Raw genomic sequence first — 25226 nt, 5'->3', positions numbered from 1 at the left:
TAGAGTTTGATTTAAGGATATGTACTTCGTGTATTTTTGACATATGATGTTGACAATTTGTGTTTTTAACAGTTATAAAGCTTTAACATTTTGACTGTCAACATCTGCTGTCATTAAATAATTATTGCCTGATCACCCATATTGTCTGATTCCACACACACCCTCCCCCCACCATTTCCCACAACTGTGAAAATTTCAAGAGATAAATAGATAAACATAGAACAAATTCTTAAAAATAAGCATTGATCAGTAAAAATTATATTAAAAAATTCAAAATTCTGCCAAGCCTAGTCGAATCTCAGTGAGAGACCACACTTTGGGCCTGATTCTCCACTGCTTTGCATCTTGGGTAGCCATTTACAACTGTGCAAAGTGAATGGAGAACAGGGCCGTAGCAACAAAGAACGTGGCCCCCTCCGAACATATGTCCGGGCGGGGCCCCTTACAATGCAGAAACTGGAATGCGGTATTTATTTTGCCACTTTTAGGGGCCCCCTTCCTTGAGGGGCCCCCTCCGGTTGGAGGGTACGGAGGGCGCTCGCTACGCCTCTGATGGAGAACTATACAATTCTGATCTGGCAGCAGTGAACACCCAGTTTGCACAGGTGTAAATGACAACACAATATTCAAGGCAGGGCCCTTTGTCTTTAAAACAGCTAGTAAACAACACACAAAGACACCAAAAATGTGCCAGTGCACCATGGGGAAAATATTAGAGAAGCAGAACTAATTATCTCACTCTTCTCACAAGCACCTGCTGTGATCCTGTAGCTTGTTGGAAATATACTTGGTTTTGGTGGTAGAGACAATAAGGTTCCAACCTACTGTTCTACCTTTGTCCCTTCACCCTTGAGTGTTGTTTGTCCAGTGTTCGCAAAACTTCTTTATGCTTTTATAATTATATAGTGTCCTTAACATCTATAAAAATCAATTTCCCCTTCTTTAAATATGTTAAATAAAGTATAAATGTACAGTGAAACACAGAGCAAATATAGATCCAGGATACTTAGGGTTAGAAGGGACCACAAGGGTCATCTAGTTTAACCCCCTGCAAAGATGCAGGATTTGTTGTAGCTAAACCATCCAAGACAGATGGATATCCAGCCTGCTTTTGAAAACCTCCACTTAAGCAGCTTCCACAACCTCCCGAGGTGTCTGTTCCATTGCCCTACTGTTCTTACACTTAGGAAGTTTTTCCTGAGATTTAATCTAAATCTGCTATGCTATAGTTGGAAGCCCTACTTAGCAAACAGTGGGTAAATATTACTTCCAGCAGGTCTTGCACCTGTTACCTGACACTTCATCTTGCAGCCAAAAGACCAACCCACCACAGGTACCAACTGAATCAGCAGAGTTATGTAGAAAAGGTGGTTCGTAACAGTGATTCATTAGAAAAATGACCCTAGCCTCAAGCTCACACTTCCACCAGCATAGGGTGTAACTACACTCTACTCTAGTGTTAGTACACCAGGCTGCAATATGAAACATCTAGGAATTATGGCTGGCTGGTGGCCTCTGCTACTGAAGTTTCCCTTACCTTGTCTGGGCTGCTCTGCTCATGTTGCTGTGCTTTTTCCTGAGTTCACAAAATAAGCATTGATTTAGAAAAAGGGACACATCTCAGAGCTTAAAAAGTTAGCTTTGAATGTACAGGTTTACCTCATAGAGTCATAGACTTTAAAGGTCAGAAGGGACCATTGTGATCATCTAGTGGGACATCTTGCACATTGCAGGCCACAGAACTTCATCAAGTACCACATTAGCAAGTACAAATATACTGAGAAAGGTGTGGGGAACAGTTATGTTTTTAGATCATCATAGTATAATTGTCTCCAGGTGCACATCTTATACATTTCAAGGTGCACTTATATATCTTCCATTTAAAGTCGTTATATACATAGTTTCCTGTTGTTCTAAAACAATGGTAATGTTTAAGATATTTAAACATGAGAGAGTGTAGAGCTCAAATGCTATAACAGAAAATAATGAAGCATGAGGCAACTCAACAATGATGGTGAGAAATGTTCAAAAGTCATAAGCTTAATAGGAAGAATACTACAACTTTACCTGAAGGTCTCAGAGGACCTCCAAATCCTTTGGGTTCATGGGGTTTCAGATGTTGGAAGAGGGTTGTGCTTCATTTCCCTCAAACCCAGAGTGCCTCAAAGAGTATGCTACCTGGCTTTACAGGGGCTGTGTTTCAAGTTCCCATTTTCCGAGCTCAGTAAAGTGAATACTGAATGGCTTTACAGCTTGGCTGCTATAGTTGCACCCGTTAGTCTGCACAGATGACTGGTACTCTCCTTCAAGGGCAAGCCCCCAGCAAGGAACTAACACCACTTCTGTTCACTAGGAATTCCATGTAAATAGAGTTCTAATTTACCCTTTTACGGTTGCTAGGTCTACATGCTAGACACAAAACACTAAACATTTTTGGATGCCAGATCAGTCAAGTTTACCTGTCAAACATGCACAAGTATTATTGAAAATGTATCTACAAAGTTACAGTAAGTGGTATCAAGCAGCCTGTAGTGTTTACAGTCTGAGATGCGGATACTTTAATTCATTCCCTTAAAAATGGCTATGCTGCTGTGACATTTTGTTTTGGTCATTCTTTTTTGAGAGATCACTGAAGGTAATAATGACAATTAGCAAGACAATAAAGAAATGATGCATACCAGTACTATGTTTGTTTTGTTAGCCAATAAACTGCAGATATTCATTTAACAAATTCAATTATCGATCATTTTAAAAATATCTACAATTTTTACTTGCAGAGTAAGAAAGGAACAGTTAATATTTTGAAACAAAATAAATTGTGAAAGGCAGGCAGAAATAAGGAATAATCTTCATGCATTTTGTAAATGTTTATACAATAACCATATCTCCAGTTATTTATGTCCTCTGCAGCTGTGGGTTACATTCCTAGTCTTTCAGTGGAAAGAATTACAACTCCACTGGCCTGGGGTCATATCACAGGTTGCATTTTCAAGCACATAGTTTAAAGTACTAATACACAAATTGATTCTGTCAAAAAACAGCCAAACACCAAATTGAGGAACTAGGTTCTGGGCCAAAGGATTCTCATAGTACAAAAAAAGAGATGGAAGGCAGCTGCTTAAAAAAGGCAAAATTTTAATAGTTTCAGTCACATGCAACTGCTTTCACTGTATTAAAAACAAACTAATTGTAGGAGCTAGCCACTTTGCATACTTTACTTCAACTTTAATAAATGTCAATTTTTCTAGCTTGTCTGCTTTTGATCCACAAGCCTGCAATGATACCTGGGATTGGAATTTTTCAATGTGTATTCAGATTTCTAGAAAATTTATATTGCAATTTATTTTTCTTACATAGTGGATGTGATGAAGTGACCCAAAGAAGGGCTTTGATACAGTGACACTGATTGCTTATGTTTGATGAAGGAGCAGATCCTTAGTGGGTGTAAATCAGTGTAGACCCATTCACCTTAATGCAGCAATTTACAGCAACCAAGGATCTAGCCAGATTTGTCCAAATGAAAAATGACCCTCCAGGCAATAAGGAGAGAACTGACCTTTGATTCAGTATGAGGAGATCTCTGCAGATTTCTTCTAGGGCCAAGGCCTCTCTGAGGTCTATTTCTGACAAACACAGAAAATTATCTTGAAGAGCACAAGTGCTTTAAAGGTTCTGTTTTGTGTATAGTATTTCCAGTGGGGTGTGGATAAGACAGGGATGGGAAATAGGCAAAAACCATTTTAGCCAACCAGAAAATTTCACTATAGTATTTCCAGTGACTGTGCTAAAAGCTAAAAAAGTTATGTATTGAACCTGCACTTGTGTGTGCCTCCGTCTGTCTGTCTCTCACACACAACTCTGTTTGGTCTTTTAGCTCATTTAGCAGGAGAATTACATCAATGGCATTTCTGTAACCACTTTAAATTGAAATCGATTCTGGATAAGCCCTTTAGGTCATCCGAGACAAAGAAATGGGCCTGATGACCTTTTATTCAGGATTGCTTTGCCACTTATAGTAAATTTGAAAGATCTTATTAACTATGTTATCTATAATTAATTTTCACTGTGCTCCATATGTTAAGCATGACAGAGCAAAATGGTATTGAGAATTAAGTCAAGGATCTTTTTCCTTCCTAAATTACTGTATATATGTTCTCCTAGCTAGTGATCAGCAAAAACTTGTTAATATATTCTACTGCTTTTTCCTGATAGCTAATCAGCATTTAACTAGTTTGCAGCAGCAGATCTAACCTATTTTACTCAGTTTATTTTAAATTAAGGCTAGTTGAGGTTTAGTGTCTACAAGGTCACTTAATAGAATATCAACCTCGCCCCTCATACAATGATTATACTATAGCAGTCTCACAAGTTCCTGATATTGGGCAGTGACTGCAGTGATATATCACCTACCATATCACAAAGCAGACTCAACAAATGACAGGTTCTCTCAAACTCGGTCAGCATAGTACCTCCCGTTGCTAAGCTTTTTTGCCAAAGCAGTGCTTGCAAATTCCTTAAGAGATCCCAAACGTACACACTGCTTGTAATATAGTGACCCTGACCAAATGAAAGAATTTTGCAGCAGCAAGTTTCAGAAATTCTTTTGCATCCAAGTGAAAAGATAAACATTCAACAGTTTTCTCTTACATCTAATTTTTTAAAAACATTTATATATATATAAATATATTATTAAGCGTACCATGTCCTTGTTTCAGTACAGATCTTTCAACCCCACTAAAGTAAATGAAGTATGAATTCTACAATTCTAGCTTTAAAACAGTTTGTGATAGTAGCTCTCCAACCTTTAGAAGCAGACACAGGAACCGCATTATCTATGTGCAGAGAGAGAGAGAGAGAGAAAAAAAAGTCCAGTCTAGACAAGAACATTCATAACAGTGGACATGTCTTAGTGTCAGCTGCTTAAGGTTGCACAATGTTATTTCTTAGCTCAACTCCCAGTCTCCTGCAGTAGAAACTGCTTTATTACTAATCTGAAAATCTTTCATTCAACGCACATCTCCCTTAAATTTGTGTTCAATACTCAGTTTGTAATATACACAACTACACTTACTAATTCCAAATGGCAACAGGTAACATCCACCTGTTTTTTTGTTTTTTGTATTAATCAGGATTATAAATTGTGTTTGATTTCCAGATAAAACCATGTTAAATCAACCAGCACAAGCCTGTTAAAAAAACAGCTGATCATTCCCCCCCCCTTCTCAATGCACCTTAAAAACGTTCACAGTATAGAAACAACGTGGCATTGTAGGGAGATTGAAGTAGGCTAGAACTTGCTAATTTATTGTATTAACACTTCTTACTCATCCTGTCTTGTAGTTTCACTTGTGCCTGCTGGATAAAAAAAAAGACTGTACAAATCAAATACTGCACCTGTTGTAACACTTTGCACTTCAACCACTATTGTGCTTCAGATCCTGTGGGTGAATTTTCAGCTATTAAAACAGCATTCTAAAATCTGGCAATAATGTGTTGCTGAAGGTTTCTTCCTTCTTGTTGTTTACTTTTGAGAGCAGACAAATTGAACAAAATAAAATCTTCTAAACAAGTTAACACCACAATGTCCATTTAAAACAGTATTCTGTCTGTGTTCTGGACAAACTATTAAGAGCATTCAGCATTCTTATAATTAATCCACAACAAAAGAAGCTAAAAGATGCCACAAAAGAAGGCATAATTGGTCATACAGAGGCAACACCACCATGAATGTTGTTTGGCAAAAAAAACAAAACAAAAAGCAGATACATAATTCATCCAAAGAACTGTTTTAGAATTGCCCTGCACTGCTAGGATCACACTGAAGGAGACGGACTATGGATGGATCACTCTTGGCTCCTCGGATGAACTCTTCCAGAGAGAGTTTGCCTAATAAAAAAAAATCATAAATGTTTGTTTAGCATTATAAAATGCACTAATTAATCACAGCACATATGCAATGCTTTAACACTATGGATACATACAGAAATTTACAAATTGTCACTACAAGGAAAGCATGGTAAAATGGTTAGGCCTTGCAGCCTGCCTGAAAGTAGCAAAATCTGGGCTCTGGTGAATCAGTATTGTGGGGAGAGACTTTCAGATGTGAAGAACCCTCTCTGAGGGCAGGTCTACACTATGGGGTTAAGTCAACTTAAGTTACGCAACTCCAGCTATGTGAATAATGTAGCTAGAGTCAATGTAGCTTAGGTCGACTCACTGCAGTGTCGACACCGCGCTGGGTTGATGGGAGAAACTCTCCCATCGACTTACCTTAGGCTTCTAGTTCCAGTGGTGTACCAGAGTCAACAGGAGAGTGATCTGCGGTCAATTTAGTGGGTCTTCACTAGACCCTCTAAATCAACTTACAGTGGATCGATTGCCGCAGCGTCGATCCATGGTAACTGTAGACATGCTCTGAGAATGCTCCCTCCATTTAAATGTGAGGGCTGGTGGCACAAGTGCTTTGGTTCTTTGCAATAGACCCAGAATCACAGGAGGAGACAGACAGGCTCTAAAAGCTATGGACTTGCTCTGAGTACACACAAGTACATTTTCCAAATGTATGTTTGAATTAAGGACCCATATCCATTTATTCACCTGGGGTTTCTTTAGGGTGCCCATTACAGTTGTATCTAGGTGCTGATTTGTAACTGCAGATTTTATCACTACAGGGCAACCTCTATCTGAGAAGCTTGTGTGCAATAGACCAGATAGAAAAACTTCCATTGGAATGGAGAATTGGTCTGAATTCAACAAGATGAAATTCGGTAAAGACAAATACAAAGGGCTTCACTTAGGAAGGAAAAAATCAAATGCACACCTACAAAATGGGGAATAACTGGCTAGGTGATAGTACTGCTGAAAAGGATCTGGGGGTTATAGTGGATCACAAATTGAATATGAAATAATGTGACACAATTGCTAATAAGGCTGATATTCTGGAGGTGTATTAACAGGAGTGTCATATATAAGACACATAATTGTCCTGCTCTTCTCAGCACTGCTGAGGCCTCAGCTGGAGTACTGTGTCCAATTCTGCGTGCCACTCTTTGGGAAAGTTGTGGACAAATTGGAGAGAGTCCAGAGGAGAGCAACAAAAATGGTAAAAGGTTTAGAAAACTTTACTTATGAGGAAAGGTTAAGAAAACTGGGCATGGTTAATCTTGAGAAAAGGACACTTGAGGGGGGACCTGATAAGTCTTCAAATACATTAAGAGCTGTTATAAAGAGGATGGTGATCAATTGTTCTCCATGTGTCCCCTCAAGGTAGGAGAAGTAGTAATGGGCTTGATCTGCAGCAAGGGAGATTTAGGTTAGACATTAGGAAAAACTTTTAAACTATAAAGATAGTTAAGCTCTGGAATAGGCTTCCAAGAGAGGTTGTGGAATGCCCATCATTGGAGGTTTTTAAGAACAGGTTGGAGAAACACCTGTCAAGGATGGTCTGGGTTTACTTTATCCAGCACAGGGGACTGGGCTTGATGACTTCTTGACATCCCATCGAGCCCCACATTTCTATGATTCTATGACTTTCTGGCAAAAATAAAAAAAATAAAAAAATCTGTTTCTGCAAAATCAAAATTTTCTATGGGAAAAAAATCTTGATTTTGCTGAAATTTTGACTTTCCATTGGGAAAAATTGAAATAAAATATTTCAGATTGGGTCGAGTTGACCAGAATCAGATATTTCATTTTGTTGAACTGACCCAAAATGTTTTGTTTTGTTCAATAAAACATTGAACTGCATTTCCCTCTCAGCACATTACCTTATGGGATTTGTAGTTTGGTCCCCCTTTCTCTCCTACTGCATGAGCTCCCTGGAGAAATACTTCTCCCATAATACAATGTGGATTTGTCTCTCACCTGAACTCCCACGAGGTAATATGCCACAACGGGAAATGCAATTTACTGTTGAACTGACTTCAAACAAAGCATTTCAATTTGGGAGTGTCAAAAAGTTTCATTTGGACTGAAAATGTCAAAAAGAAACATTTCTACATTTCCAAATCAAAACACTTCAGTATTTTTGTTCCCCCCACAAACATTTTTTTTCTTCAAAATTTCAATTTCTTGTCCTGATTTGGGATGAAAACAAATGTTGAAATGTTGGAATTCCCTGTGGGACAGACATTCTGAATTTTGCTCAACTCTAATTTGCATCTTCTCCAAAGGACATTGCCAACGCTGCTCTGCAAACCAGATGGGCCTCTACTCTAGCATGGCAGTGTATGAATAACTCCCATTGCAGCCACAGAGTATTACTTGTATCCTACCACCAGAGGGCAAGGACCCAGGACAGCACTTGCTGAATGACTTGCCATATACCTTTGACATTCTGGTTCTACGTTGTTGCTGAGTTTCCCCCCTGTCTTTTCTAGAAAAGCCACAATCCTGCAAAGGTTTAGGCATGTGCTTAATAGAAGACCATGGGATTACTCATGGTGCACATAGATAAGCACATATCTAAGTCTTTGCTGGACTGGGCCTGTCGCATGTAAGCTCTTTGGGGCAGGCACTGTCTACTGCTATACGTTTGCACAGTGCCTAGCACAATGGGTCTCCGATCCCGACTGCTGCGTTTAAGTGTGACCACAGTACTAATAAATCATAATAAGTAATGAACACCAAATTTATCTGCTCAACAGGGAGTACAGTAGAAACTCAGAGTTTCGAGCTGACTGGTCAACCACACACCTCATTTGGAACCGGAAGTACACAATCAGGCAGCAGCAGAGACCAAAAAAACCCAAACCCCCTCACCAAATACAGTACAGTATTGTGCTAAATGCAAACTACTAAAAAAATAAAGGGAAAGTTTAAAAAAGAGATTTGTCAAGGTAAGGAAACTGTTTCTGTGACTTTCATTTAAATTCAAATGGTTAAAAGCAGCATTTTCCTTCTGCATAGTAGTTTCAAAGCTGTATTAAATCAATGTTCAGTTGTAAACTTTTTGGGGGAAAAACACCAGAATGTTTTTGTTCAGAGTTATGAACAACCTCCATTCCTGAGGTGTTTGCAACTCTGAGGTTCTACTATACTGCCATTTTCCCCAAAACAATGAGATTCCTAACACGCTTGATCAAAGCTCCTAATTCAACACACTCTTCCAGAGCCAGCTATCCTGCTAGACAGGGAATTTTAAAGGAGACTAAAGGGAGACAGTGGCTTAGTTCCCACCAAACTTCCTTAGGCTCCTTTGAATACCCCAGCCCTAGTCTGTCTCTTAGAGTGGCAAGGCGCAGTGGTCTAAGGAGCCAGGCACACCTGGGTTCTAAACCCATGTCTCATACTGAAAGTCTCCACAATGATGAGCACCTGTACAAAAGCCTACAATAGATAGTCTCCCATCTGAAAAATAGTAATAATATTTACTTTAAATTAACCTACTAACTTTACAAGGTTTTGTGGAGAGCCATATTCAATGTCTGTAAAGTGCTGTGAAGATGACAAAAGCTATATTGTCTAAGCCCGATGTACTTTTTTAAAAAAGAACCACTTAAACTTAGCTGTTTAAGATCTAACACAAAGATTAAAAAAAAAAAAAACAACTTCAAATCCAACCGCGGTCCAAATGTACACCACACCTCTCGCCATGAAATGTTGTGTACATGACTTCCCTTTTGCAAACACTTCTGATTTTTCGTTTAATTAATTTGCAGAACATAGGTTTCTAAGCAACAATTCTGCAGCATCAAGTCCCCTTTAAAAAGTCTGACCAATTTTAGAACTATTTCACTTCAGTTTAATGAGGTTACATTTCCATAGCTATGGTATTCTATTAATTTCCTTTCTTTAAAACAAAACTAAACCCTGAAATTCTGAAATCTGAAACATAAGATAAGGCCATCAGTTTTCACACAGCCTCTTGGTTAGCTGTATAATTAGCGGAGATAAATTAAATCTTTTCTTTCCCTCCTTGCAAGATGGATGTTGCAGGACTGCCTGAAAGCTGTAGATGTCTGCTAAGCAAGACTGTACAGAAGAAAGTAAACATTAGTATTATATTTACAATAAGGCAATGACATGAGTTAAATAGAAAAGACTCTAGAAGAGACACTTTTCCAATAAGTAATGGCTTTTCATTCTTTATTGCTTTATAATGATTTTTTTTACTCAGCTGCTAACAACAATGTAGAGGGTTATTTTAGCACAAAGGGACTGCGTATACTGATGTGAGAGAGATCCCCAAGAGATTTCATACCTTGGAGTCTTCACTTTCCTTCACCTTGTACAATTATTTACATCAATGCAGAGTGCGTGTTCTGCTGTGCTGGTTCTCCAGCATAACGTAGATGGTTTGAAGGCTGTTTCTACATTACTGTAGCTGCCAGTGGCCCAACAAGGCAGCCATAGCTGCTAGATACCAGAGACAAATGGGGTGTCCCAGACACGCCCCTTTTCTTCTGGCCATGACTTCTCAGCTGACAACAGGTAGGGGTGGTGGTATAGGAGTATCAATACTAGCTCTATGACACTGTAGGATCCCTCTGTGCTGGGGCAGTCTTCCTCTAGATGGTTATGCCCCAAATCTGCCAGGAGTGCAATGTAAAGCAACCACATCATACCCCGAGATCAGGGTTGTTTATGGCTAGATTCACAAAGAGGCAATAACGGCCTCTTTATGCACCTAAATCCAACATTTAGGCGTCACTGACATTCTCAAAACCACAGCTCAGATGCTGCCTAACCCTGCAGGCACCTAAGTTTCGCACACACAAAGCTGCCCAAGTCCTGACACTGCCTCACAGCGCATACCAAAGCTCCAGCAGGATTCTCAAACTAGGTGTCTCCCCCACCTATTTTGCTTGTAGGACCTGATCCTGTTCTTACAGCATGCCTATCGGCTTGAGCCTTGGGTGAAAGATAGCTGGGGGTGAGCAGGCAGGGAATTTTTCACGTGTCCAGAACACCCAATAGCCCAGAGCCAGGGGCGGCTCCAGGCACCAGCGCAGCAAGTGCATGCCTGGGGCGGCAAGCCGCAGGGGCGGCTTGCCGGTCGCCGTGAGGGCGGCAGTCAGGCAGCCTTCGGCGGCATGCCTGCGGGAGGTCCGCCGGTCCCACGGCTTCGGCAGCGGGTACGCCGAAGCCGTGGTACTGGCAGATCACCTGCACAAACGCCGCCGAATCTGCGTGACCAGCGGACCGCCCACAGGCGTGGCGCCGAAGGCCACCTGACTGCTGTGCTTGGGGCGGCAAAAAACAGAGCCGCCCCTGCCCAGAGCACTCACCTGGGATGTGGGAAACCCTCTGTCCGACTTGAACTCAGAGCACCCACATTCCAGGAGAGGGCTCGAAAGGAGCAGGCTCTTGGTATTCAGGGGCAGGGCCACCCTAGCTATTTTGGGGCCCTACGCAGTCCCCCGTGGGGGTGGGGCCCAGGCCTCCGTGGGGGGGGGCAGGGCTGGCTTGGGGGACAGGGGGAACCACCCCCGAGCATTCACCGGCGGTGCAGCTGGGGCCAGGTCGCAAAGAGTCTGAGTCTCCCACATCCTAGGTGCATGCCCTGGCTAAGGGCTATAACTGGGTGGGTTTCTTTCTCTCTGTGTGTTTTCACAAGAAAGGGCTGACCTGGTTTAGGCATCTAACTCCAGGAGAGGTTTTTACGGCGGCGAATCCCGAGCAGAGATAGGCATCTTCCTCCAGCTCAGCAGTCTGGTGCCTAGAGGGCCCGATCTTCGCCCAAAGCCCCGCCCCTTTCTTCTGCATTTCACTCCTGGATAGTTTAGGCAGCGCCCTGCTCAGCTTGCTGGCTTCAGAAGATCCCTCTCTTCTGTGCCTACCTTTCCCCATGTGCTATATGGGAGCCTGGGCACCTAACCTGGGGCTGAGGTTTCCACTAGGCAGCCTAGAAGTTAGGAGTTACAACGTCGAAGTCCCTTTGTGATCTAGCCTTTCATGTTTTCATCTTCAAGGCATTTTATAAACATTAACTAATAAACCCTCCCCAAACCTTCTGTGAGTTAGGTAAATGGAGAAACTGCAGCAGACAGGTTAAAGAGCCAAGTTCTGCTTTCAATTGTAGGCACTGGTAGAATCCAGAGCCTCTTTGCACTGAAGTCAGCAGAGCTAGAGCATAATCAAGTCCTAAGTGACTTCCCCAAGGCCACAGAGGAGTCACTGCTTTAAATTCTAGCCCATGAAAGCTTATGCCCAAATAAATTTGTTATCTGGTGCCACAAGGACTCCTCGTTGTTTTTGCTGATACAGACTAACATGGCTACCACCCTGAAACTACTGACTGACTTGACATCAGAGTGATCTCTCTCTACTTCCTCAATCAGTCTAGCTCTTTGATGGAAAGCCAGCTGTCAGTAACTGCAGAGTAGAGTGTGTTAAAGGGAAATGCCTAAGATTCCTACCATCTCGATTGGTGTCCATCTGACGGAAGATTTTCTCTGTCCTTTTCTCTGGTGTTGACTCATCTTCTGGCATCTTCATTACCGAAGAAACCATCTTATAGATTGCCTAAGTGAGGTGATAGAAGCAAAGTGTTGATAATAGATATCTGATCTGACTAAAACGGGGCAATTATTAGATGCTGAAAACAACAAACATAGCATCACATAAACCTCAGCCTGGATTCTCACCACAGATTCCTAGTGAGAGTGACAATGCACAGATCTATACATACATTTGCTCTTTTACACTGGAGACTTTCTGATAAATAACCTTGTTTCCTTATCTAGTTGCTGTTAATATAATTCTGGCTTTGGACTGAGGTTGTATTTTTCCCTATTACAATATGCTTCAGAACAATTTATCATACTTACAGCACATTACTACAAATCATCAAAATGCATTAGATCAATAAACTAATGAATGGATGGTTCCAAATATAACATGATGCACACTGTGTCACTCAGGCAACTCTTTAATCTTTTTGCACATCCCTTCCCCAACCTCCCACTCCATTCCCATTCCCCATTATTTACTTTGCCCCAATTCTGCTTCCTTTCCTCACTCTTTTGTCGGTTATTTTGTCAGTTTATACCGTAACTTTTCCAAGGGAGGGGGACCCATCTTATTGCATGCCTGTGAAGTGCCTAGCATATTACAAAATACGATATTTTACCGCACCAAGTTTTATATGTGCATAAACTGACAGATACAACAACCTCATCTGGGTCATTCCACAGAGAAGAGAAATCCTGGTGCCACACCAAAATTGTACTGTATCCAACATATTTTATGTATTTACTCTTCTATTTGTGATATATTATGTTCCTCTGCTATTCCTCCTATTAAGAGAGAGAGATTAGAGAATTTTAATCTTATGACAAAAAGAGCCATATTTTCTAAATTGGCTCCCTGAATTGTGCCTGCAAAATGTGGACACACTGAGTGTGCATGCAAACCCTGTATTTGCACATGCAAACTGGTATTTTTGCATGCAAAACAGGTAATTGTGCACCTAAGTCCCTATTTGCACATGCACAAATACATGTTTTCCAGATACCACAGGTGCACATGCAAAATTTGTAGCAGCCATTTTATAAATTGGCCCAAGGCATCAACACTTTGGTTATTTCCTCTCCCCCTCTGATTGTTTTTCATCCTGGGTGTAGGCCCAAGATCTCTTAATTTAATTCCACTTTCTAGCTTGCCATCTGCCCCTTCATGAAGGCCCTTTGCACTGGAGGTTTTAACCATCAAGTCAAAGGAGACTCAAGGGAACTGCTTCTGGAGCACAGCAACACAGCTTCATCACCCGGAGGATACCGTTAAGCAATGCAAGACACTTCCGTCTCTGAATGATGAACGTCCTGCTTTCCCAGCATTCACAACTACTTCCCTTTTGTCGACAAAACCTGCTCACCTTTCAGAGCTCATAATTTCTAAATAACAAAGAATTACACCTTGAGAAAGACATTTGCCTGTTTGCATTCATCAAACAGATGAATATTTAATTAATCAAACATCTGTCCCCTAGATTATGTCACTAACATTATGGCAACAGATTGCGCTGGGGGACCTTTAATAGTTCCTTGACTCAAGTTCTAAAAATAATTGTAGGTTCAGAAAAGGATGTTTCGATATTAATTGACAACTGAATAGGGAAAGTGATGAGCACCTGATTCATTCATTATTGCTTTGAGCAGGGGGTTGGACTAGATGACCTCCTGAGGTCCCTTCCAACCCTGATATTCTAGGATTATCATCATGATGTATAATGAAAGTGCCCAACGGCACCAATGAGGATTGGAGTCTCACACTGCAGGATAATGTCTAAACACAGAAGAAGACACAGTGCCTATCCCAGAGAGGTTACAGTGTAACAGACACAAGAACAGAGAATGGGGGGATAACACACAAGCAAATGAACATGGTGATGGCAGGAATGGGGAGTGAAGAGGAAAAGGAAAGAAGATGAAGAAGGACACTCAGTGCTTACACCTGCCTAGCTCTGGTTTGCAGAGATCACAGCAGCACTGATCCTTAGAAATCTGTCATTCGTTAAATAGCTAAACTTTTATTTAGAGGGGAGGTTAGTCCATCCCAGCATGTTAGAGCGCCATATAGCATAAAGAGAAAGCGTGGGGCAAAATTACATTAGCTGGGCTCGCAGTCACGGTTACACTTCAAGTAACCATAGTAAGAAAATGCAGATTTTTAGAACAAAATTGTTTAATGATGTCCTCATCCTACAGAGTCCCTTTAACATAAGAGTGTTAAAAGAATAATATATGAGATGTTCTAGGAGAGCCCGAGCATGATGGGAATAATAAAATGCTCCTTTTATGCTGAAAATGATGTCTCTGATCAAAGCTTTATGGCCTTACTCAGTTGTTCAGTGGGAAGTTTCCCTATGTAATGGCCAAGTGAAAACTGATTCCGAAACTCAGGATTTGCCCCTGTATTAACTGAGTGTAACTATACAGTGTTTTTAAATGAGAAAGCTCTCAAAGGAAGCAGGTTTATGTAATAACGTGAAAATGTTCGGATAGTCCCTAATCTGGGACCAAATGCTGCTCAAACCTCTACATGGGCATGCAAGGGTGCAGGAGCCTTGTCCATTCCCTGTGCCTCCGGCATGGGACAGAGCATAACGGGAGTCCTTGGGCTCTTGGAACCATCACTGGTACTAATCACTGCTGATTGCTGACTATACACAACCTCCGTCTGTGCAGACTGTCCCTCACAGGCGCACAGCACTGGTTAGGGCAGCTAAAGTTGGCATAACTCTGGAGTAAAGAAAATCATGATGGGGACCAAACTGAGTCCTGAGAGAAGCAGGCGCAGCTCTCTCGGAGGCCAAGGGGACATAGGCCAGGTATATATTTTATGACTTCATACATTTTAAAAGCCGGAAGGGACCATCATGATCATCTAGTCTGACCTCCTACATAACACAGCCCATAGACCTTCACCCAGTAATCCCTGCATCAGGCATGTGGGGGTGGTTTGTGTGGGAGGGGAGAGCCAGGCTGGGGGGAGGGGGAAGTACACCAGTTTTATCTTACTCTGCTGTTGGCTGGTTTTCCTGCTGAACTCTCTCTCCCTCAGCTTTCCACATTTGCTGAGTGACAAATGGGTGCAAATTCCACTGCTTTGCCACTTACCCACCTGTTTATGACCAATTGACACCCAGCATGTAACTGGCGCCATCCTTTAGTCCACGGCTGAATTTGGCACAGCGACTTCCATGGGGGCTGCACCTGCTCCCTGCATTTGACAAAGTGTCTGAGAGCCAGTGATGGGGGTAGTGATGACAGCCTGAATTTCTAGGGAATGTTTTTAACTGTACTAGAATCAAACAGAACGCTATTCTTTCTATTTGACTTTCGTGCAGTTTTAGTACAGGGCATCTAATGAAGGGAACAAGGGCCTGATCCCCCACACACTGAAGTCCCATTGGGAGTTTTGCTACTGCCTTTAAAGGAAGCCACCTCAAGCCCAGTTTCTCCCCGGCTTACAGATCAGTTAGCTCACTAAGGGCTTGTCTTCACTACCAGCTAAATTGGTGCTGCTGCAATTGATGCAGCGGTGTCGATTTAGTGGGTCTGGTGAAGACATGATAAGTCAATGGCAGAGTGCTCTCCCGTCAACTTCAGTACTCCCCCTCCCCGAGAGGTGGAAGCTATGTCGACGGGAGACGCTCTCCTGTCGACATAGTGCAGTGTAGACACCGCTGTAAGTTGATCTAAGCTACGTCAACTTAAGTTACATAACTTAACTAGTGTCACTTATCAATTTACCTCATTAGTATAGAACAGGCTTAAGAGGGATGGCCAAAGCCACTTCTGTTTTTTTTTTTGTGACAGCTGAAAGTGCTACACTTGTCCGTGGGATAGGTATTGGGAAGATGCCCTAACAGCTCCACAGAATCAGGTTGTGTTGAAGTTTTACACTTATGGCAAAGTTTAAATCTCTTCACTTAAACCCTTAATTTTACTCAGGTCCTCACCAAACATGTACTATTTCAGCAAGGGGGCAGACTCGAACTCTTTAGCTGGATTTCAGCTGTAGCTTGAATGGAGTTGTTTGTAGTGTGGGCGGATGTATGCTGGAAGGGAAAAGGAGTTTGTTATGCAGGCGAGGAGTCTGAGAGGGCATATGGCATTGTAACATTTGGGTGGTAAAGCACTGTGACCCCGGTGGGAAACTGGGATGGAAGGAATCTTTCCACAAAGCTTTGTGGATGCTCTATGCCTGCTCCTGCACCCAAGAGGCTACAGTAGCCCATAAATTTGCTGTGATCCTCCTCTAGTGTGAGCAATAGTTACTCCAGCCACCCCCCCCCCCCCCAACCCAGCCACAACATGCTGCCAACCTGCCATGCAGGGCCCCAGATGGGGTCTTCCGGATCATGCCACCACCTTGGGGGAAATTCAATCCAAAATTCCTTTGGGGATGTCAGTGACTGACAAAAGTCATGACACTCAAAATTAAGCATCAAACTCCATCCTTACAGCAAAAATGAAATGCTGCAGCTTAATCTGAGAGAGCTAAAGGACTGGAGTTCTCACTCCCAACACGTATAGATTAAAACACAGCATTTTCCAAATATACTTTAGAAATAATTGTCTGGTTTAATAACTCCATAGCTGTGGCTAGTTCCAGAGTCTCTCACAACAGGACTTAATTGAGGCGCATGGAGGCTCTTTGTACAGGGGTGAATTTCACCCTGTGTGAGTCACTTGCTATGTGTTGCATGCAGCATGCTAGAAATAGGGTTCAACATGAGAAAAGAGCTTTGCCAGCCAACCCATCAGCCTGAAGGGAATATGGAGTTCTACAGGCTGACTTGCACTGTCAGTGGTGTTCACCCCTTGGTGGATGGCCTGCACAAAAGCTCCTCAAGGCATGGGAGCCCCACAGCGCCCCTAGGACAGGGCTGAATGGGAGTAACATGGGATTTCTGTGTCTAGTGGGAACCAAGATCGTGGTCTCCACGGTGGCTCTGAATAGGCTGAAACATATGGGAGCACTGGAGCACAGGCTTGGGGCAGGGCCATGAGATCCAGCAGCCCGGAACCTCCTCATGGGGTGGTGGAAGCAGCTTCTATTGCAGCACCTAGGCAAGAGTAGCTGCTGAGCAGGGGCTGCAGTAGTGATTTTATTTCCTCTCCAATCCTGCACAGCTCCCCACAGAGCCTGCTAAGTTAGGTATTTGCAGGGCTGGGGAAAGGAAAATGTCACCTCAAGACAACTGGCTGGAGATGTTATTTCCAAAAGACTTAGGAATTTATCACATCCAGACATAGACACCGACTCCATGGGTGCTCTGGGGCTGGAGCACCCACAGGAAAAAAATAGTGGGTGCTCAGCACCCACCAGTCACCCGCCAAGCAGCTGTTTGGTGGGCCGCACTGATCAGCTCCTTCTCCTCCCCCCCAGCACCTCCCACCCACTGCTGATCAGCTGCTTGGCAGAGAAGCGGGGGGCAGGAAGAGGCGGGGTGGAGCCTTGGGGGAAGGGGCAGAGTGGGAGCGGGGCTTCAAGGCCCCGCAGGGGTGCAGCACCCCCCAGGAAAGCTGAAAGTCAACGCCTGTGCAAACAGACACACACTGTAACTAAAATTATACCCTCTTCTTTCCCTGTGCACAGATCTGCCCAGTGTCTCTTCAGTCTCAGCTCTGCTGCTGCTGCTATTGGTAAACGCCTTCTTACAGAGCGTGCACAAGAGCAGGCACGTGAGCTTCCCTTCTCCCCACCCAAGCACTGCACTGTGACCAGACTGATGTCATACAATAATACCTAGCACTTTTCATCAGTATAGCACGTCACATTCCAGGCTATGCTGCTATTTACGCCCACACTAGCTCGATGAGCGCTCGTGCGAGTATGTGTACACGGGCAGAGGGTCACACCCCTACCTCGTAGTGCACACGTTGCTTAATAGCCAGGTGTTGCAGCACCTAAGTCCCTCTGTGGATCTGTGCCCAAGGGCTCTAAAGCACACAAAGTCAGCAGACTGACAAAAAGAGAAACGAAATGTTTTTCATCTCCTTGATTTCACTTAAAGGAATCCCTGGGGCTCCTGGTAAGAACAGTGGAGGGGGGAGGGAGGGTTTCCAATTAAATGATTTTCACATTGACGGTGTCCTTTTATGCATTAGCTTGATGCGTTGTCCTATGCAGAAAATCAGCCTAGAATATAATAAATCCTATCGTATCAATATGCAAATGTATCATAGATCAGAGACTTGTAATAGGTTCCTGAGGGATATATCAACGATGCAAGCATAGCTCTTTTTTTTTCTTCCCACAAAGAGAAGGATCCTGATGACTTATGTCCGAGTGGAACACATTTGATACAGTATCCTCTATTCCCACAATTAAAAAACAACCAAACAGCCCCCCCGCACACACAACTTTGTTGAATTACAGCTCAGATTGTTAAAGTACATTTCTTATCAACTCAACCACTAAAAATTAATCTCCAGTAAGACAACAAAACATCCACATCAATCTCAGTTTCACATGCCCTTGCCACTCAAACACACTCACGGAGCCCTCCCCATCAAGCCTCAGCCCTCTGAAATATACAGATGAGAAGCGCTATAGAAATTTTATTAACAACGATGAGGTATGAAGCAAACTAGGGAAATGTGATTTAGATTAAATTACTATTAGGTGGGTGCACAGCTGTAGAAAGACCACACTCAAAGAGTAGTTATCAATGGTTTGCTTTCAAACTGGGAGGATGTATCTAGGGGGGTCCTGCAACGGGCTGTTCTAGGTCCGGTATTCTTAAACATTTTCATTAATGACTGGGATAACGGAGTGGAGAGCATACTGATAACATTTGCAGATGACAAATCTGGGAGGGGTTGCAAGCACTTTGGGGGACAGGATTAGAATTCAAAAGGAATTTGACAAATTGGAGAATTGGTCTGAAATCAACAAAATGAAATTTAGTAAAGACAAGTGCAAAGTACTTCACTTTGGAAAGAAAAATCAAATGTACAACTACAAAATGGGGAATCACTGGCTAGGCAGCAGTACTGCTGAAAAGGATCTGGGGGTTATGGTGGACTGGAAAATTAAATATGAGCCAAAACTGTGATGCAGTTGCAAAAAAGGCTAATATCACTCTGGGGCGCATTAACAGGAGTGTCGTATGTAAGGCATGGGAGATAAATGTCCTGCTCTATTTAGCACTGCTCTATCGAACTTGGGTGCAGGGGGCTGGACTAGATGACCTCAAGGTCCTTCAGCCCTACATTTCTATGGTTCTATGAATTGGGATGGACAAGGGGACACTCGTAGGCACAGTTGCCTGGCAAACAGAACTTATAGCTGCATTATGTAGCAGGCAGCTTCTCTATTTGGGAAGTTCCCTTTAGTCTGTAACAGGGGAGCAGCTGCTGAACAAAACTTACCAGGTTTCTTAGATTGAGATTCTCACTGTCAAACCTTAGAAAGTCCCTCAAAATTTTGGCAGGAGAGGGAGAGTTGGAAGCATAGAGACAGGTAGAATGAGGAGCTGTCAAGGTCTATGAGCAGGGGAACCAGAGCAGTATGGCAAGGGTACCAATCAAGGTTGGTCCTAGACCAAATGGTACCCCAGGTGAGGAGCATCTTCAGCGCCCACCCCACTCCATGTGTTAAGCTTTTCAATACCTACTTTTTTATTGCATGTGTAACCCATTTCACAACTTTGATGCACGATTTGCATGCATGATTTATCCCTGTCATATAAGAAGATACATTTGCATGTTAGGATCTGTAAATCTGTATTTATTCATGCCGTATATAAGCAAATATGAAATACCTAAAACGTGTTATTTCTAACATTCTATTTTCCCTTTTGTCGCTGATAACAAAAGCAGCACCCTGAACCCGGCATCCCCCAAGCCCGGCACCCCAGCCTAGATCACCTTCCCTATATCTGGCCCTGCTGCCAATACTGAATGGTTGTTGAATACATTAATTAATGGAATTTGTCCCTAAAAATCCAGTGCTTTGTTGGCCTATGTGATGAAAAACAACACAGGTGGAAGGAAGAGGTATCATATTTTTAATGCATTTAATTTTTTTCCTCCAGTGATGTGATAATGTGTCTTGCAGCAAAATGTGTTTTGTGAAATTTCAAGTCTGTTTGTTCCTATTATAGATGGAGTCTGAAAAAAGAGAGAGAGAAAGAAGAGAGGAGCTTGGCTGTTCAAATTTCAAAAGAGGTCTGATACAGTCTGTATTCAATTCTTTCTGTTTTTAAAGCTAGGGCTGGTTGGAGTCTGACACTGATTCTTGAGTGGTCATCTTGAGCACCTTCTAATCTATTCGTCAGTTTTTATTTGATTTGCGGATTTTTGTGTTTTGTTATTTTGCCTTGAGAGCCACATTTTTTTTCAAATGCAGTACGGTGGCCCATGGGGGAGGGGGACAGTGTGCAGTCTCAGGTATGGTTGTACATGCCCCCCACACACAAGGTGGCAAACAGCCAGCCCAATTCTCCAGCTAGCAGTTAGTGCATGAGTTTTCTTTAATGAGTTGTACAGTCGTTCACATTGATATGAGTGAAGAGACATCCTCCATCCTTCCGTTTTTTAAGTATAAATGGATAAAATCTGATCTCAGTTTCATCCCTTTGGTGCCCCTTGATTTCAGTGGGGTTTTATGGGTGTAAATGAAACCAGAATTTGGTGCTTACATGACTAAAGAGGAGCCAAAGTCAGTTAGTAGCTAAGCAATCTGATTAGCAGATCTGTGGCAACTGAAAAAATAGTTTCCTTCATAGGAAAACTACAAGTGTTGTGAACTACATTCTCCATATTTTTAAATCCATCTATTTTAGGATTTTATATTGCTGGCCATCACCAAAATGTCTGCAATCCTTCCTTGTCCAATAGATGGGCAATAGTTAGGTCCTGAGGGTGCTTTATGGAGTTTCATGATCTTTTCAATTTTCAGGGATAAAAAATCCGTTTGGGTGAGGGACAATTTTTATTTGTTTTGACTTTTTGTTTCTTTTGCAGGGGGAAATTTGTAAGGGGGGCAATATCTTCTCACTAGAATATTTTATATAGTTTATTATGGCACACAGGCAAGGTTATGTGTATGTCTTTGAAAGAAAGAAAAGTGATTGCCTTGGTTAAGGAAAGCGTGTTTTATTGCTCCAATGAAGTGTAATGCCCCAGTCCACTTTCAAAATGATCTTAGCAGCTATAGAGTCAAATTCAGAAGAAGTTACACATTGGTCAGCTGGTGAAAATGACTATAAATGGGTGCCAATTATATACTAAGGCAGGGGTTGGCAATCTATGGCACGCGTGCCGAAGGCGGCACGTGAGCTGATTTTCAGTGGCACTCACACTGCCTGGATCCTAGCCACCGATCTGGGGGGCTCTGCATTTTAATTTAATTTTAAATGAAGCTTCTTAAACATTTTGAAACCTTATTTACTTTACATACAACAATAGTTTAGTTATATATTTTAGACTTATAGAAAGAGACCTTCTAAAAAGGTTAAAATGTATTACTGGCACGCAAAACCTTAAATTAGAGTGAATAAATGAAGCTCTAATTTAAACTTTAAATTAGAGTGAATAAATGAAGCACACCACTTCTGAAAGGTTGCCGACCCCTGTACTAAGCGGATGTAAGGAGAGGTGAAACCAGTCAACAACTCATAGGAGATGTAAGAAGCTGCAAAATAAAGCAGCCTCCCTGCATACACTTTTATACCCTCCTATTAGCTGCTTTTCCTGCTACAACCCTGCCTTTCTGTCCCCTCATCTGTATTTCTGCCATTATTTATACTTCTTCTGAATGTCCCGTGTAAGCAGATGCAATTTCACTGATGGTGGTGTTGTTGTACCATTTATACCAGTCTGAATTTGGCACACAGTTGTTAAAATATTAATTCACGCCCCTCAGAGTTAGCTACATGAAGTCCTGTTTAACTCTCAAACAAGCACACAAACTACAAAAAATAAAAGAAGACGAAGGTGACTGCAACTGAGTCAAGTATATGGTCTGATGTATATGGAATAGAACGAGTGCCATCACTGGTTACTGTTGGGAGGATGTTCAAAGACAGACTAATAAAAAGGAGCAGAATGGCATGCATTATAATGATTCTACCATATGTAATTAGCCATCATAAATTTTAATTTGTATGCATTCCATTCCCTCCATTTCTATCAGATCTTTAAATATGAATAGTATCGTATCTAGTTAGTACTTCAATATCTCCAGTGACGAGGAGGCAGGCGGTTCCCTAGCAGAGGTGGATTGCACAGATTAAAACTATGCAAGTGTACTATAACAAAAAAAAAAAATGAAGCTTTCAATGAATTTGATGTGCCCTCAAGGGGAAAGACACATTAGAGAAAGATGAAAATGGGGAAGAACTCATAAGTGCAACATTAGATAATATACCTGAAGCCATGCATGGAATCACAAGAGAGGGCTTGTCTACACTGGAAAATTATATTAAACTAACACAATGTAAAGCGCTCAGGCCATGTTCGCGCTAGGAAAAGAGCTTTCAAACATTTTAGCTATTTCTTCATACAATACGATTTTAAAGAGGACTTTGCTCTTAGGTAGACAGGGCCAGTCCCGCTTAAAAATGTGTTAGCTGGTCTTGGTCAACACAAGGCCCTGCACTAGGGTGACCCACAAGCAGCTGACATGATGTTAAATATGACAGTCCTTGTCTACATGGAGTTCTTTGTAATATTTATCATCATGTTAGTTATCGTGTTCAAACTCAAGGTAATTTCCCAGCATAGGGAAGCCCACAAAGAAGCCGCATGGCTACTCAGTAAAGCTTCAAGTAGCTATAAACATCTCCATTCCTACTCTAATTGGTATTCCACCTTTGCCAAATTTAACAGTATCTTTTTATGTTCAAGCAAACATATAGTAGACTAAAAATGTTGGAGAAGATATCACAATAACCTTTTGCACACCCAACATTCACAATACTGCCCCCACAATTTAATCAGAGTGAAAGAGAAAACGTAAAACCCTCCTGAACAGTACATACCTGCACTATCTCCAGCATTTCTGACTTACTGATGTATCCATTTCCATCCAGATCATACATGCTGAATGCCCACTTCAGCTTTTGCTCCAGTTTACCTCTAGATGTTACACTCAAGGCTATGATAAATTCTCTAAAGTCTATTGTTCCATCGCCGTTAGCATCGAAAGTGCGGAATACATGTTCCGCAAATTTAGAAGCGTCCCCATAAGGAAAAAAGTTCCCATATATTTTCTTAAACTCCTCCATAGATAAATGTCCACTTGGACAGTCTCTCAAGAAGCCTTTGTACCACTCTTGGATCTCATGTTCTGTAAAGTCTGTACTTTCTAGCAAATCTTGCATGACCTCAGGACGTAGTTTGCTGTTCTGTTTTCCCATCTTGGTGTCAAAATTTTTTATCTGAGGAGGAAAAAAACAACAACAAATTAATTTTGTTTTTAATTTTTTTTGGGGGGGGGGAGGGAGGGAAGAACAAAGATTCTGAATTTTCTGACACTGGTTGACTTCAGTGCAGTTACTCTACACTTTTGCCAATGTAAGCTAGATCAAAATGTGGGGCAGTAAATATATTTATCATCTTTCCTGCTTTGAAAAATGCCATCATTTTTACTACCAGTAAATACTGACCTATACGCTGATTTCTGAGTCTTTTCATAGGAATTACAGTGAAATCAAATTCAATTCTGATTGATCTTTTAATGCTAGTTCACTCTATAAGCAAATTCTGCTCTTCAGTGGAATGCCAGCCATGCTGCTCGCAGCAGCTTATGAGATACCTTTCTTGTTGGGTATGGATCTGTATAAGTCCCTTTTTTAGTTAACATTAAAATTATAGGGGGTGGAATCTGGATAGAAGCCAGGGGTGGATTCTTTTGCATACACCTGTAAATGTATTTTCGATACTCCTTTGTAGCCAGGAATAAGAGCTATCAGATAATTGTAAATTTATTTAGCTAAGGTCCTTTCAAAATCTCATATGGGGAAAAAAGTGATCTGCTAATCACCTCATTTACAATATTGGAAAGTCATTTCCCTTACAGTAACCATGAAGAAATATTCCTGAATACAACTCATATGTACAGTTTTTCAATTAAATCACCTTAGTTACATTTTGTCAAAGGCAAATTGCTATGTACTGTATTGTGCTATAGGTACAGTAAGGATTAATGGCCTTTGTTTTTTAAATACCATTTCAGAGCCTGATCATGCTACTCCAAAGGACGGTATCATTAATTTTACTGGAAGCTTAAAAAAGCACATCTCCAAAAGAAAACCCACCTCATTTTCATGGTTAAAAGTGCTTCTCCTGATAATTGCTGTGCATTTATAGCCAGATTCCCCTGCTCTTATTAAGTCCCAGCGCGTGACTGAATTGTGGGGGAAGCCATTCTTTACAAACAAAAATTAACACAAATGGTCAGATTCATTATGCAAATGAAAGCCATGAAACATGATTTATGAAAATGTAACTTAAATGGGTCATGGCTGTTAGTGATTTAAGCTGTAAAAGCCTTCAACATTGTTATGCCGTGGTAAATTCACTATTTCATAGGGTCGAACTTGTGAAAAATATCTGTAATGGCTAATGAACTTCTAACAAAATATCTCTGCAGGTTCACGATACAAATTTCTTCTTCACTATTTAAAATGTATAACAATAGTCAGTGGGAAATGTCATGTTCGGGGGAATTTATATCCTGCCTCTCCCCCTTCATCCCTGGAAAGAGGAGGTGGAAATGTAGGGCCTGTCCTCATTGGTGCTGGGCATTTCCTGTGTGCTGCTGAG

General features: G+C 41.8%; 1 protein-coding gene across 1 annotated transcript; it reads right to left on the bottom strand.

Annotated features, from left to right (window-relative positions):
* Window positions 1–5788: 5788 nt before the first annotated feature.
* On the bottom strand, window positions 5789–23818 carry NCALD (neurocalcin delta). The gene is made up of 3 exons (XM_065398786.1): window positions 23441–23818; window positions 12360–12465; window positions 5789–5886 (listed from the first exon to the last, which is right to left on the bottom strand). The coding sequence occupies exons 1-3, from the start codon at window positions 23816–23818 to the stop codon at window positions 5789–5791; spliced, it is 582 nt and encodes a 193-aa protein (XP_065254858.1).
* Window positions 23819–25226: the final 1408 nt, after the last annotated feature.

Source organism: Emys orbicularis, chromosome 2 (assembly GCF_028017835.1).
Source record: "Emys orbicularis isolate rEmyOrb1 chromosome 2, rEmyOrb1.hap1, whole genome shotgun sequence".
Classification (NCBI taxonomy): Eukaryota; Metazoa; Chordata; order Testudines; family Emydidae; genus Emys; species Emys orbicularis.
The sequence above is the reverse complement of the archived record's forward strand: the minus strand, read 5'-3'. Positions and strand labels throughout refer to the sequence as shown.

Coding starts and splice junctions, on each gene's coding strand:
- NCALD (XM_065398786.1), bottom strand. CDS start 23,818: ATGGGAAAACAGAACAGCAAACTACGTCCTGAGGTCATGCAAGATTTG. Junction 12,466..23,440: donor AAATGCTGGAGATAGTGCAG/GTATGTACTGTT, acceptor CACCTCACTTAG/GCAATCTATAAGATGGTTTC. Junction 5,887..12,359: donor GATGGACACCAATCGAGATG/GTAGGAATCTTA, acceptor TTTTTTTATTAG/GCAAACTCTCTCTGGAAGAG.